The sequence below is a fragment of the Danio aesculapii genome, chromosome 2 (genome assembly GCF_903798145.1).
Source record: "Danio aesculapii chromosome 2, fDanAes4.1, whole genome shotgun sequence".
Taxonomy (NCBI): Eukaryota; Metazoa; Chordata; class Actinopteri; order Cypriniformes; family Danionidae; genus Danio; species Danio aesculapii.
Window position 1 is genome coordinate 52890031 of NC_079436.1, and position 14055 is coordinate 52904085.

Genomic DNA, 14055 nt, shown 5'->3' on the forward strand with positions numbered 1-14055 from the left:
CTATTTTGAATTTACCGGTAAAGTCGTTCCCGTAATTTTCTGGATATTTACCGGTATCACTGTGTGAAGGGGGCTTAAATGTAAATGTGAAGACGATAAATATCAGCTCAAGTCAAAGTTCTCATACATTTCTAAAATGATACCATATTAAATTTAGAACTCTATACTCACTGTAGTCTCATTTTATTCTACAAAGGAAACATCTTTAAAAAACAAAACAAAAACCGCTTTGTGAGAGGGAAGCAGTTCAAATCTGGCTCTGGGATTCTGTTTAATTTGCATTTAGAAGCTAGACGGTGATGTCATTCTTTTCATGTTATCATGTTGATGTGTTTGGATGAGCTCATCATCATCATCATCTGATAAACAGGAGGCAGATTCCTGCATGTATGATTTCACCTGTCAGTCAAAGCCCTCTGACCAGTAACAATCGCCGCTTTATCTGGAGTTTATCTGCAGTTTCAACTTTGTCCCGGAGCAGAGAACACACTGAGGAACAGCACCACACTAACATACACCATTTCTCTCTGTGGATCTTTTTCTGCTGTTTGACTGTTTCTCTGCAGCCCGGACATGGCATTTCTTCCAGACAAGGTGAAGTATTGTGTTTTACTGTCATTTTTGTGGTTTGTGTCATACAGGATTCTGGTCGTTTTTACACTGTAAAAACGCTGCGGGTTCCACAGAATTCCTTCATGTTGTCACAACACAAATTGATTAAGTTAACTTCATACTTTTTACAAAATTAATTGAATTGAACAATTACAGCAATTTAAGTTGACCTCAAAAATAAAAACCTCAAGAATTGTGTTGTTTCAGCTCATTTTAAATAAGTAGTGTGAACCAGCAGCGAAAGAGCTTTTTTTGTGTGTACACTGTAAAACGGGATTAGTTACTTAAAGCGAGTAAACCAATTGCCTTAAAAGCAACAAGTTGACATTACAAAAATAATGTAAGTAAACCCACTGTAACATGGAACAGTTAGTTTGTCTTAATTTTTATATTCATACAAATTGTACTCACTTTTTAAAATAAGTAAACTAATCTACTATGCACCTTTATTATATTTATATATATAATTGTAGATTTTACAGACTTAATGAAGCACCAAATATGTAATCTTGTGGTAATAACAGTAATTATTTGAAAACAGACAATCTAAAATAGTCCTACACTGTAAAAACCTTTACAAAAGTAAGTACAATTAGCATAATGATGTCAACTTGTTGCTTTTAAGGTAATGGGTTTACTCGCTTTAAGTAACTAATCCCTTTTTACAGTGTAAAAAATGCTGGGTTCCACACAATACATTTTTGTTGGGAAAACGTGAAGGATTAAGTTCACTTATTAGTGTTTACTAATTTAAGTGGTTTGAGTATAAAACAATTAAGTTGCATCCCAAAACCTCAAGAATTGTGTTGTTTCAGCTCATTTTAAATAAGTAGTGTGAACCAGCAGCGAAAGAGCTTTTTTTTTTGTGTACACTGTAAAACGGGATTAGTTACTTAAAGCGAGTAAACCAATTGCCTTAAAAGCAACAAGTTGACTTTACAAAAATAATGTAAGTAAACCCATTGTAACATGGAACGGTTAGTTTGTCATCATTTTTATATTCATACAAATTGTACTCACTTTTTAAAATAAGTAAACTAATCTACTATGCACTTTCATTATATATATATATATATATATATATATATATATATATATATATATATATATATATATATATATATATAAATAATTGTAGATTTTACAGACTTAATGAAGCACCAAATATGTAATCTTGTGATAATTACAGTAATTATTTGAAAACAGATGATCTAAAATAGTCTGACACTGTAAAAATCTTTACAAAAGTAAGTACAATTAGCATATTTATGTCAACTTGTTGCTTTTAAGGCAATGGGTTTACTCGCTTTAAGTAACTAATCACTTTTTACAGTGTAAAAAATGCTGGGATACACACAATACATTTTTTTTGGGAAAACGTGAAGGATTAAGTTCACTTATTAGTGTTTATTAATTTAAGTGGTTTGAGTATAAAACAATTAAGTTGTACCCCAAAAAACTCAAGGATTGTGTTGTTTCAGCTCATTTTAAATAAGTAGTGTGAACCAGCAGCGAAAGAGCTTTTTTTAGTGTACACTGTAAAACGGGATTAGTTACTCAAAGCGAGTAAACCAACTGCCTTAAAAGCAACAAGTTGACTTTACAAAAATAATGCAAGTAAACCCACTGTAACATGGAACTGTTAAGTTGCCTTAATTTTTATAATTATTCAAATTGTACTCACTTTTTAAAATAAAAGTAAACTAATCACTTTTGTCCAACACACATTATTATATTTGTTTTTTCCCCAGCTTTTTTGTATCTACCAAAATGACATATGATAAAATAAATCTACTCTTGCTGACTCCAGTGTCTTCTAAATTCAATACAGACTATAATTGTAGATTTTACAGACTTAATGAAGCACCAAATATGTAATCTTGTGATAATTACAGTAACTATTTGAAAACAGACGATCTAAAATAGTCTGACACTGTAAAAACCTTTAAAAAAGTAAATACAATTAGCATGATTATAAAAATGTCAACGTAATAGTTCCATGTTACAATGGGTTAACTTACATTATTTTTGTGAAGTCAACTTTACTCGCTTTAAGTAACTAATCACTTTATACAGTGTAAAAAATGCTGGGTTCCACAAACAATTTTTGTTGGGAAAGCGTAAAGGAATTAAGTTAACTTATTAGTGTTTACTAATTTACGTGGTTTGAGCATAAAACAATTAAGCTGTCCCCCAAAACACTCAAGAATTGTGTTGTTTCAGTTCATTTTAAATAAGTAGTTTGAACAAGCAGCAAAAATCTTTTTTTATTATTGAGTGTAGGTAACGGTGCTGTTTGTTGTTTTATCTATGTTGAAAGTTTTACTGAGGCATCAGGCCTAAAGTATCATCATTATTGACTGTGTCCTCCAAAATATAGCATTTTAATGGTTATGAAACGGAAAAATAAATAGGTATATACAATAATCGCTGTAAAAAAAATGCAGGGTTCCATTCAATTCATTCATGTTGTCCCGACACAAATCGATTAAGTTAACATAACAAATTTAAGTAGACTGAAGATAAAACAGACTGAAGACTGAAGATTTTGTCCCCCCAAAAAATCTCAAGAATTGTGTTGTTTCAGCTCATTTTAATATATCAGTATCAATATTTAAATAAAATCAGTAGTTATTAAATGTTTGAGTTACAATTACAATTTAAAATTTGAAAATAAATTAGTATATACACTAATCGCTGTAAAAAACGCAGGGTCCAACGCAAATCCATTAAATTAATTAATGGTTTTTACAAATTTAAGCAGACTGAACATGAAACAATTAAGTTGTCCCAAACAATCTTAATAATTGTGTTGTTTCAGCTCATTTTAAATGAGTAGTTTGAACAAGCAGCAAAAACATTTTTTCGAGTGTGTGTTTGGCGTAAAAAAACATGGATAGCATTATGAATGTAAAGTGTAAAAGTAAAGTGCCTGCTTTAATATATTTCAAACATTGTATGTGAAAATAAAATATCAAAATATACTGGTAAAATAATGTTCTATCATAGTTGAACATAATGGATTTACAGTATGTAAAAGTTTGTAGTTAAAATTAATTTGATTATGATTCACTTCTTGCTATCAAGTGGGTTTGAAAGATACACAGAAAGCAATAACATTTAAATATTAATCTGTCTTTATTTGATCAATATTACAGTAAACGGTAAAATTGTGAAATATTACATACTTTAATATGCTACAATTTTAAATTGCTAACTATATATATATATATATATATATATATATATATATATATATATATATATATATATATATATATATATATATATATATATATATATATATATATAAAATTCCAATTTTCAGTATTGCATTCTTCAAAAGTAATTTTACTGAGTGTATTTAATTATAAATTATTATTATTTACATATGTGAAGTATTAAAATTATAGGGCGGCATGGTGGCTCAGTGGTTAGCACTGTCGCCTTACACCAATAAAGGTTGCTTGGTCGAGTCCCGGCTGGGCCAGTTGACATTTCTGTGTGGAGTTTGCATGTTCTCCCCATGTTGGTGTGTTTCTCCTCCGGGTGCTCCAGTTTCCCCCACAGTCCAAACACATTCACTATAGGTGAATTGATTAAACTAAATTGGCTGCAGTGTATGAGTGTGTGTGTGTGTGTGTGTGTGTTATGGGTATACTGGGTTGCAGCTGAATGGGCATCCGCTGCATAAAACATATACTGGAATAGTTTGCGGTTCATTCCGCTGTGGTGACCCCAGATAGATAAGAGACTAAGCTGAAGAAAAATGAATGGAGTATTGAAATTGGCAGGTCAATACAAGTCTAAACATTCTAAAACGCTTTATTACTTAAACTATGAAGGAAATGTTTCTATATATAGTATATACCCTGAAAACCTGATTAACTAAGTTTAACTTTTTAAAGTGGACTGAACATTAAATTAAGTTGTCCCAAAAAATCTTGAGAATTGTGTTGTTTCAGCTCATTTGATTACCTGTTATTCATATTTAACCGTCAAATAAATCAATAGTAAGTTTTTACATTTGTGAGAAAGAATTAATTATTATTATTATTATTATTTTTTGTAAAAATGAATCATATTGAGGACATTTTAAGGTATTAATAAGGAATCTTTTAATGAAACTATTAAGAAAATAAAGCTCTTTCCTCAGAAGAAGCACATTTGCATTCCTTTGAAACGAATTGGTCTCATTCATCGAGAAAAAAACAATCATTTTCTATTCAGAAGTTTTAATGAATCTGAGTTTGAAAGCTTGAGGAAATGACAATAACACACACCCAGGAGATAATTATCTTTTCTTAATTATTCCAGTTGCTCTCCACGCACGTAAACCAGAGTAAAACCCAAGGCTCCTCTCAGAGTTTTTCTTATTAACATCAGAAAGTTCAACAGATCTGTTCAATTAGACTCAAATGCGGTAATTATCCACGCGCGCTCATCCATGAGAGATGTTTGCACTGTCACTGGATTACTTTGCCATCTATAATCTTGATTTAGCACAGCAAGCAATCAGTTTAGCAAAACCTCTCAAATGAATGAGTGTTTAGCAGAGTTTCTTTTGTTATGCGTTTGTATGCATGTTTATGTGCACTTTTGGGCAAGTGTTGGATCAATAAGATTCGGCATGAAAAATATTATTATAATTTAAAATAACTGTTTTTGTATATAGTGAATGTAGTATAAAATGCATGTGAATTAAAGTTGTATGTTGTCATGATTTGACAGAAGCTATTCTAATATAAAGATTTGAGCTGAAGAAATATTTATTATATTATATTATATTATATTTAATTTTATATTATATTTTATATTATATTATATTTTATATTATATTTTATATTATATTTTATATTATATTATATTTTATATTATATTATATTATATTTTATTATATTATATTATATTATATTATATTATATTATATTATATTATATTATATTATATTATATTATATTATATTATATTTTAAATTATATTATATTACATTACATTACATTACATTACATTACATTATATTTTATTATATTATATTATATTATATTATATTATATTATATTATATTATATTATATTACATTATATTACATTATATTATATTATATTATATTATATTACATTATATTACATTATATTACATTATATTATATTTTATTATATTATATTATATTATATTATATTATATTATATTATATTACATTATATTATATTATATTATATTATATTATATTATATTATATTATATTATATTACATTATATTATATTTGAGCTAAAAGAAACATTTATTATTATATTATATTATATTTTATTATATTTTATTTGAGCTAAAAGAAACATTTATTATTATATTATATTACATTATATTACATTTTATTATATTATATTTTATTATATTATATTATATTTTATTTGAGCTAAAAGAAACATTTATTATTATATTACATTACATTACATTACATTATATTTTATTATATTTTATTATATTATATTATATTATATTATATTATATTATATTATATTATATTATATTATATTATATTATATTATATTATATTATATTATATTATATTATATTTTATTTGAGCTAAAAGAAACATTTATTATTATATTATATTATATTATATTATATTATATTATATTATATTATATTATATTATATTATATTATATTATATTATATTATATTTGAGCTTAAAGAAACATTTATTATTATATTTTGTTATATTTTATTATATTTTATTTGAGCTAAAAGAAACATTTATTATTATATTATATTACATTATATTATATTATATTTTATTATATTATATTATATTTTATTTGAGCTAAAAGAAACATTTATTATTATATTACATTACATTACATTACATTATATTTTATTATATTTTATTATATTATATTATATTATATTATATTATATTATATTATATTATATTATATTATATTATATTATATTATATTATATTATATTATATTATATTATATTATATTTTATTTGAGCTAAAAGAAACATTTATTATTATATTATATTATATTATATTATATTATATTATATTTGAGCTTAAAGAAACATTTATTATTATATTTTGTTATATTTTATTATATTTTATTTGAGCTAAAAGAAACATTTATTATTATATTATATTACATTATATTACATTATATTATATTATATTATATTATATTATATTATATTATATTATATTATATTATATTATATTATATTATATTATATTATATTTGAGCTAAAAGAAACATTTATTATTTTATTATATTATATTATATTATATTATATTATATTATATTATATTATATTATATTATATTATATTATATTATATTATATTACTAGAAAGTCTTATTTGTTTTGGCTAGAACAAGAACTGTTTTAATATTTTTAAAAAACGTTTTAAGGTCAAAATTATTAGCCCCTTTAAGCTATATGTTTTTCGATAGTCTACAGAACAAACCGTCATTACACAAAGATTTACCTAATTACCCTAATCTGCCTAGTTAACCTAATTAACCTATTTAAGCCTTTAAATTACACTTTAAGCTGAATACTAGTATTTTGAAAAAATATCTAGTCTAATATTATGTACCGTCATCATGGCAAAGATAAAAGAAATCAGTTATAAGAAATGCGTTATTAAATCTACTATGTTTAGAAATGTGTTGAAATAAAAAAAATGTTAAAAATTAACAGGAGCTAACAATTCTGACTTCAACTGTAAATATAATTTCACAATATTGTATTTTTGACCAAATAAATGCAGCCTAGACTCCTTCAGAATTAAAATTAAAAGATAGTTTCGATTAGTTTGACGGCAAGCTCAAAGAAATGCATCTCGCTTCATGAATCTGCCCTCTAATGTGTCCTCTAGCTCTGAGATTGTCTCTGTAAAGGTTGACTAGTCAAGCATGCCATGATTTGCACTTATGAGTGTTTCTCTTCTGTCATTAGCTCAAGCCATATAAAACTTTGCTCAGATGAGATAAGCTTATCTTCTCTGTAAAACCACACGACCACAGAGCTGAAGAATCTCGTCAATGAAACACAAATAAACTGAAGGTTAAGAGATCATGACCGTCAGGGATGAGACTACAGTCTGCACTTTAAATGCTCCCAAGGGTTTGTGGGTTTGATGAAGAAATTGATCTGTTTTGGTATTAGATACTTTTTCACTGTTAGACACAGTAAAACGCAATTAGTTCACCTATCATGAAAATCAACTTTTGTAAGCTCTTTGAACAGAGCTGTCTGTATTTATAGTGTGTTTGTATGGGTCTATCTAAGGTTAACTGTGTGTAAGCCTTTTTAAGCACACGTAAAAAGAAATATTTTTATTTGTTAAAATTTATTTAATTTGTTTCCAGCTCTGGATTTAATCTGACCCTAAACTAAGAATTTATAATAATTTAAATTTAGATTCATCCAATTTAAGCTGAATACCTTATACAGCAGGTTGTGATTTGGTCTAATTTAGATCGATTAACCTAATAAAGCCTTATTGTCAGTTAATGGTTCATCGTTTACCCAAAGTCGCTTAGTGAAGTCAGTGATTATATCATAATCTCAAATCATATATCAAGTCAGTGGTTATATCATAATCTCAAATCATATATCAAGTCAGTGATTATATCATGATCTTAAATCATATATAAAGTCAGTGATTATATAAACATTACAAACTACAAGACACCATCCCCCAGCACTGTAGACAATGAACGACTTGCAAACGACCTGAATGAGTTTTACTGCCGGTTTGAGAAAACCCCCCACACCCACTCTGAACTGCTCTTCACGCCACCATTAACACCACCATCCCCCGCCTCCCTCATACCTGCCCTACAGTTCAGTGAAGAGGAGGTGTGCCAGGTCTTCCGGAAACAGAAGAGGAAAAAAGCACCAGGCCCAGATTTTATAACACCAGCCTGTTTAAAATCCTGTGCTGACCAACTGGCCCCCATCTTCACCCTGATCTTCAACAGATCACTGGAGCTGTGTGAAGTGCCCTCCTGCCTCAAACGCTCCACCATCATCCCCATCCCAAAGAAACCCAAACTTACAGGACTAAATGACTACAGACCGGTGGCACTAACATCTGTGGTCATGAAGTCCTTTGAAAAACTGATGCTGGCTCACCTGAAGGACATCACTGAACCCTCACTGGACTCTCTTCAGTTTGCCTACAGAGCAAACAGGTCTGTGGATGATGCGGTTAATATGGGACTGCATTATGCTCTGCAACACCTAGACAGACCAGGGACCTATGTGAGGATGTTGTTTGTTGACTTCAGCTCGGCGTTTAACACTATCATCCCAAAACTTCTCCTGCCCAAATTAACTCAGCTCTCTGTGCCCACCTCTGTCTGTCATTGGATCAACAGCTTCCTAACGGACAGGCAGCAGCTGGTGAAGCTGGGAAAATTCTCATCTAGCATCCGCACAATCAGCACTGGCGCCCCCCAGGGGTGTGTCCTCTCCCCACTGCTCTTCTCCCTGTACACGAATGACTGCACATCAAAAGACTCCTCTGTGAAGCTCTTGAAGTTTGCAGACGACACCACACTTATCGGCCTCATTCAGGACGGTGACGAGTCTGCCTACAGACAGGAGGTTAAGGAGTTGGCTGTCTGGTGCAGTAACAACAACCTGGAGCTCAACACGCTCAAAACAGTGGAGATGATAGTGGACTTCAGGAGAAACCCCCCTGCTCTCCCCCTGAACTTTTACCTTCTGGTCGACCCTACAGAGCACTGCGCACCAGAACAGCCCGACACAGAAACAGTTTCTTCCCTCAGGCAATCCATCTCATGAACACTTGATGATAATAATTGTGGAACCAACATCACTACTTGCTATACACTTTTATACACATATACACTTATTTAACAACACACTTTACATGCCAATTTGCACATAACAGCTGCACATATAACGTTGTATATAGTAATAAACATGTACATACACTTGTCAATCTGTATATTTGCACTCACTACTTACTTCTATTTTTAAAAATATATATATTTATTATCTGTTTTTTGTCCTGTCTCTGTAATCCTGTTGCACTGTAGAAGCTCTGTCACGAAAACAAATTCCTCGTATGTGTGAACATACCTGGCAATAAAGCTCTTTCTGATTCTGATTCTGATATCATAATCTCAAGTCATATATCAAGTCGGTGATTATATCATAATCTCAAGTCATATATCAAGTCAGTGATTATATCATAATCTCAAATCATATATCAAGTCAGTGATTATATCATAATCTCAAATCATATATCAAGTCAGTGATTATATCATGATCTTAAATCATATATAAAGTCAGTAATTATATCATAATCTCAAATCATATATCAAGTCAGTGATTATATCATAATCTCAAATCATATATCAAGTCAGTGATTATATCATAATCTCAAATCATATATAAAGTCAGTGATTATATCATGATCTTAAATCATATATAAAGTCAGTGATTATATCATAATCTCAAGTCATATATAAAGTCAGTGATTATATCATAATCTCAAATCATATATCAAGTCAGTGATTATATCATAATCTCAAATCATATATCAAGTCAGTGATTATATCATAATCTCAAATCATATATCAAGTCAGTGATTATATCATAATCTCAAATCATATATCAAGTCAGTGATTATATTATAATTCACGTGGGTTTCCCCCGGGTTCCCCGGTTTCCTTCCACCATCCAAAAACATGCAAGTTAATTGACTAATCCAAATCGGCACCATAGACATGCTCCTAGTAAGTAGTTATCTCTTAAGAGCAATCACTATCTGTTCATTAGCTACTAAAGCAGAGGAGTTCTCGAGATCTACCTGAGCTCAAACTCCCTTCTTGCCTTGCAAACAGGAGGGAGCCCCAGGCTCGAGGATCTTATGAGCTCAGCATGCCAAACAAGCTTTGTAATCAATCATCAGCTAAGTGTGAACTCTTGAAACTCGTTTTACAGTCTTTGAAATTCAACGTTTCCTAAAGAAATATGTCAAGTCACACTTTGGTAACTTCTCACTTTCATTGCATCAACTTTGTTTTTACTTATTTTTCAGATCTCATCTGAATTTTAAACACACTCAAAAGATCAGAGTAAAAGAAAATGGATTTATAAGCATCAAACAGTAATAAGGAAATACAAGTATACACATAATAGTTGGCGGTTCGTTCTGCTGTGGTGACCCCTGATTACAGTTTTTTACAGACACCAGGACACATTTCTCAATACTTAGGTCACTTTTGGAAAACTCTTCACACAATTTTCCTAACCGACTTTCAGCTTGGCAAAGCAGTTCACTTCACATTCAAAATGCACCACAACTACCAAAACACTTGATCCAGGTCTCAAATAAACTCATTCTTCCAGAACACTAGCAAAGGTTGACAGCCGACAAACACACTTTGTCACCCACAAAACAATGAGCTAAAAACCCCAACAACATGTAGCATTACACAGTGTTTTCTAGTGTAAAAAAGGACACATCTCTGTTTATAACTGCAATATATATTGAATGAATCAGACATGAATTCATTACTTGAATGAATCAGACATGATGCAGAATTCCTCAATATTTTATGTCGCTTATTTATTTATTTTCTTGTACTAAGTTATTTCTAAAATACAAGAATTTGTATCCACTGAAACAGATACAATAGTAATGCTAATCTGGCAGGTTAAACTGTGTTTTTAGATGTGAAATATGCTTCAATAAAACACTGCTGTTGAATTATGTTATTGTTTTGAACAGAAGTTTAACAGTTTTGAAAACGGTATGTGAGCACATCCAAAATGTACGTACGTACAAAGATTTTAGGCAGTTGTGTTGTCTGAGTGAGAAAAAGAATTGATGAAATTTGAGAGATGTAGTCATTGAATGCATTTTGTGCCAAAACAATGAGAATTGATCCTGAGTTTAGCCCACATACACTTCTGTTGTGCTCAGTTTGTGAAGAGTTTTGCAAAAGTGACCTAAGTTTGGAGAAATGTGCCCTAGCGTCTGTCAAAAACTGTAATAAAGGGACTGCCTCAAAAAGAAAATGAATGAATGAATGAAGTATCCACATAATAGTTGGCGGTTCATTCTGCTGTGGCGACCTCAGATAAATAAAAAATATATACTGTTTCAGCATATGCTTTATGCAGCGGATGCCCTTCCAGCCACAACCCAGTATTGCGAAACACCCACACACACTCATTTACACACACACTCACGGCCATGATTGAATGAAGTATACACATAATAGTTGGCGGTTCATTTTGCTGTGGCGACCTCTGATAAATAAAAAATACTGTTTCAGCATATGTTTTACGCAGCGGATGCCCTTCCAGCTGCAACCCAGTACTGCGAAACACCCACACACACTCATTTACACACACACTCAAGGCCATGATTGAATGAAGTATACACATAATAGTTGGCGGTTCATTCTGCTGTGGCAGGGATGGGCAAACTCGATCCTGGAGGGCCGGTGTCCCTGCATAGTTTTTCTCCAACCCTAATCAAACACACCTGCTTGTAGCTTTCTAGTGATCTTGAAGACACTAATTAGGGTGTTCAGGTGTGTTTGATTAGTGTTGGAGCAAAACTCTGCAGGGACACCGGCCCTCGAGGATCAAGTTTGCCCATGCCTCTGCTGTGGCGACCTCTGATAAATAAAAAATACTGTTTCAGCATATTTTTTACGCAGCAGATGCCCTTCCAGCCGCAACCCATTACTGCGAAACACCTACACACACTCATTAACACACACACTCACGGCCATGACTGAATGAATTATACACATAATAGTTGGCAGTTCATTCTGCTGTGGCGACCTCAGATAAATAAAAAATACTGTTTCAGCATATGTTTTACACAGCGGATGCCCTTCCAGCCATAAGCCAGTATTGCGTAACACCCACACACACTCATTTACACACACACTCACAGCCATGATTGAATGAAGTATACACATAACAGTTGGCGGTTCATTCTGCTGTGGTGACCTCTGATAAATAAAAAATACTGTTTCAGCATATGTTTACGCAGCGGATGTCCTTCCAGCTGCAACACAGTACTGCGAAACCCCCACACACACAGCCAAGATTGAATGAAGTATACACATAATAGTTGGCGGTTCATTCTGCTGTGGCGACCTCAGATAAATAAAAAATACTGTTTCAGCATATGTTTTACGCAGCGGATGCCCTTCCAGCCGCAACCCAGTATTGCGAAACACCCACACACACTCATTTACACACACACTCACGGCCATGATTGAATGAAGTATACACATAATAGTTGGCGGTTCATTCTGCTGTGGCGACCTCAGATAAATAAAAAATACTGTTTCAGCATATGTTTTACGCAGCGGATGCCCTTCCTGCTGCAACCCAGTACTGCGAAACACCCACACACACTAATTTACACACACACTCACGGCCAGTTTAGTTTATTCAATTCGCCTATAGCGCATGTATTTGGACCAGCTTGATCTCACGAGAAAACATTAGCATTTTACGTCTTGTCAGTTTAGCGGCTAATTTTAAAAAGGAGGCGTGGCGCCTAACCCCACCCCTAAACCCAACCGTCATTGGGGGATGATCAAATCGTTCTAAATTGTATGAATTAGATCGTACAAATTTATACGAATTAGCCACTAAATCAAAAAGTTACGAATTGCCGTGAGATTGTGTTGGTTTGGACTTGTGGGGGAAACCGGAGCACCCGAAAGAAACCCACCTCAACACGAAGCGAACATGCAAACTCCACACAGAAATGCCAACTGACCCAGCCGAGACTCGAACCAGCATTTACTGTAATTTCACTGCTGCCCAGAAGTAACAATAATTGATCTCTATGCAATTATAAACAAAGCTCAGATCATTTGGTTTTGGTAAGATTTGATAAGAGCTGCAGAAAAAAGCCCACTTTGAGCCAATGAGATTGTTGATATACAGTTAACAGAGCAAGGAAATTTTCACAGTATGTCTGATAATATTTTTTCTTCTGGAGAAAGTCTTATTTGTTTTATTTCAGCAAGAACAAAAGCATTTTTTAATTTTTTAAAACCCATTTTAAGGTCAAAATGATTAGCTCCTTTAAGCTTTATTTTTTGATAGTCTACAGCAGTGTTTCCCAACCCTGTTCCTGGAGGCACACCAACAGTACATATTTTGGATGTCTCCCTTTTCTGACCCATTAACTTCAGGTGTTGGAGTCTCTTCTGATGTTATGATAAGTTGATTCAGGTGTGTTTGATTAGGGAGAGGTTGAAAATGTGTACTGTTGGTGTGCCTTCAGGAACAGGGTTGGGAAACACTGGTCTACAGAACAAACTATCGTTATACAATAACTACAATTACCCTAACCTGCCTAGTTAATCTAATTAAGCCTTTAAATGTCACTGTAAGCTGTATAGAAGTGTCCTTA

General features: G+C 31.7%; 1 protein-coding gene across 2 annotated transcripts in view; it reads left to right on the forward strand.

Annotated features, from left to right (window-relative positions):
• Positions 1-484: 484 nt before the first annotated feature.
• creb3l3b (cAMP responsive element binding protein 3-like 3b) overlaps positions 485-14055 on the forward strand; it is a 69190-nt gene continuing 55619 nt past the window's right edge. For both annotated transcript variants that reach the window (XM_056445674.1, XM_056445675.1), the window contains exon 1: positions 485-594. In XM_056445674.1, coding sequence (XP_056301649.1) covers positions 574-594 — 21 coding nt within the window. In that variant the 5' untranslated portion in view covers positions 485-573. The remainder of the gene's footprint in view (positions 595-14055) is intronic.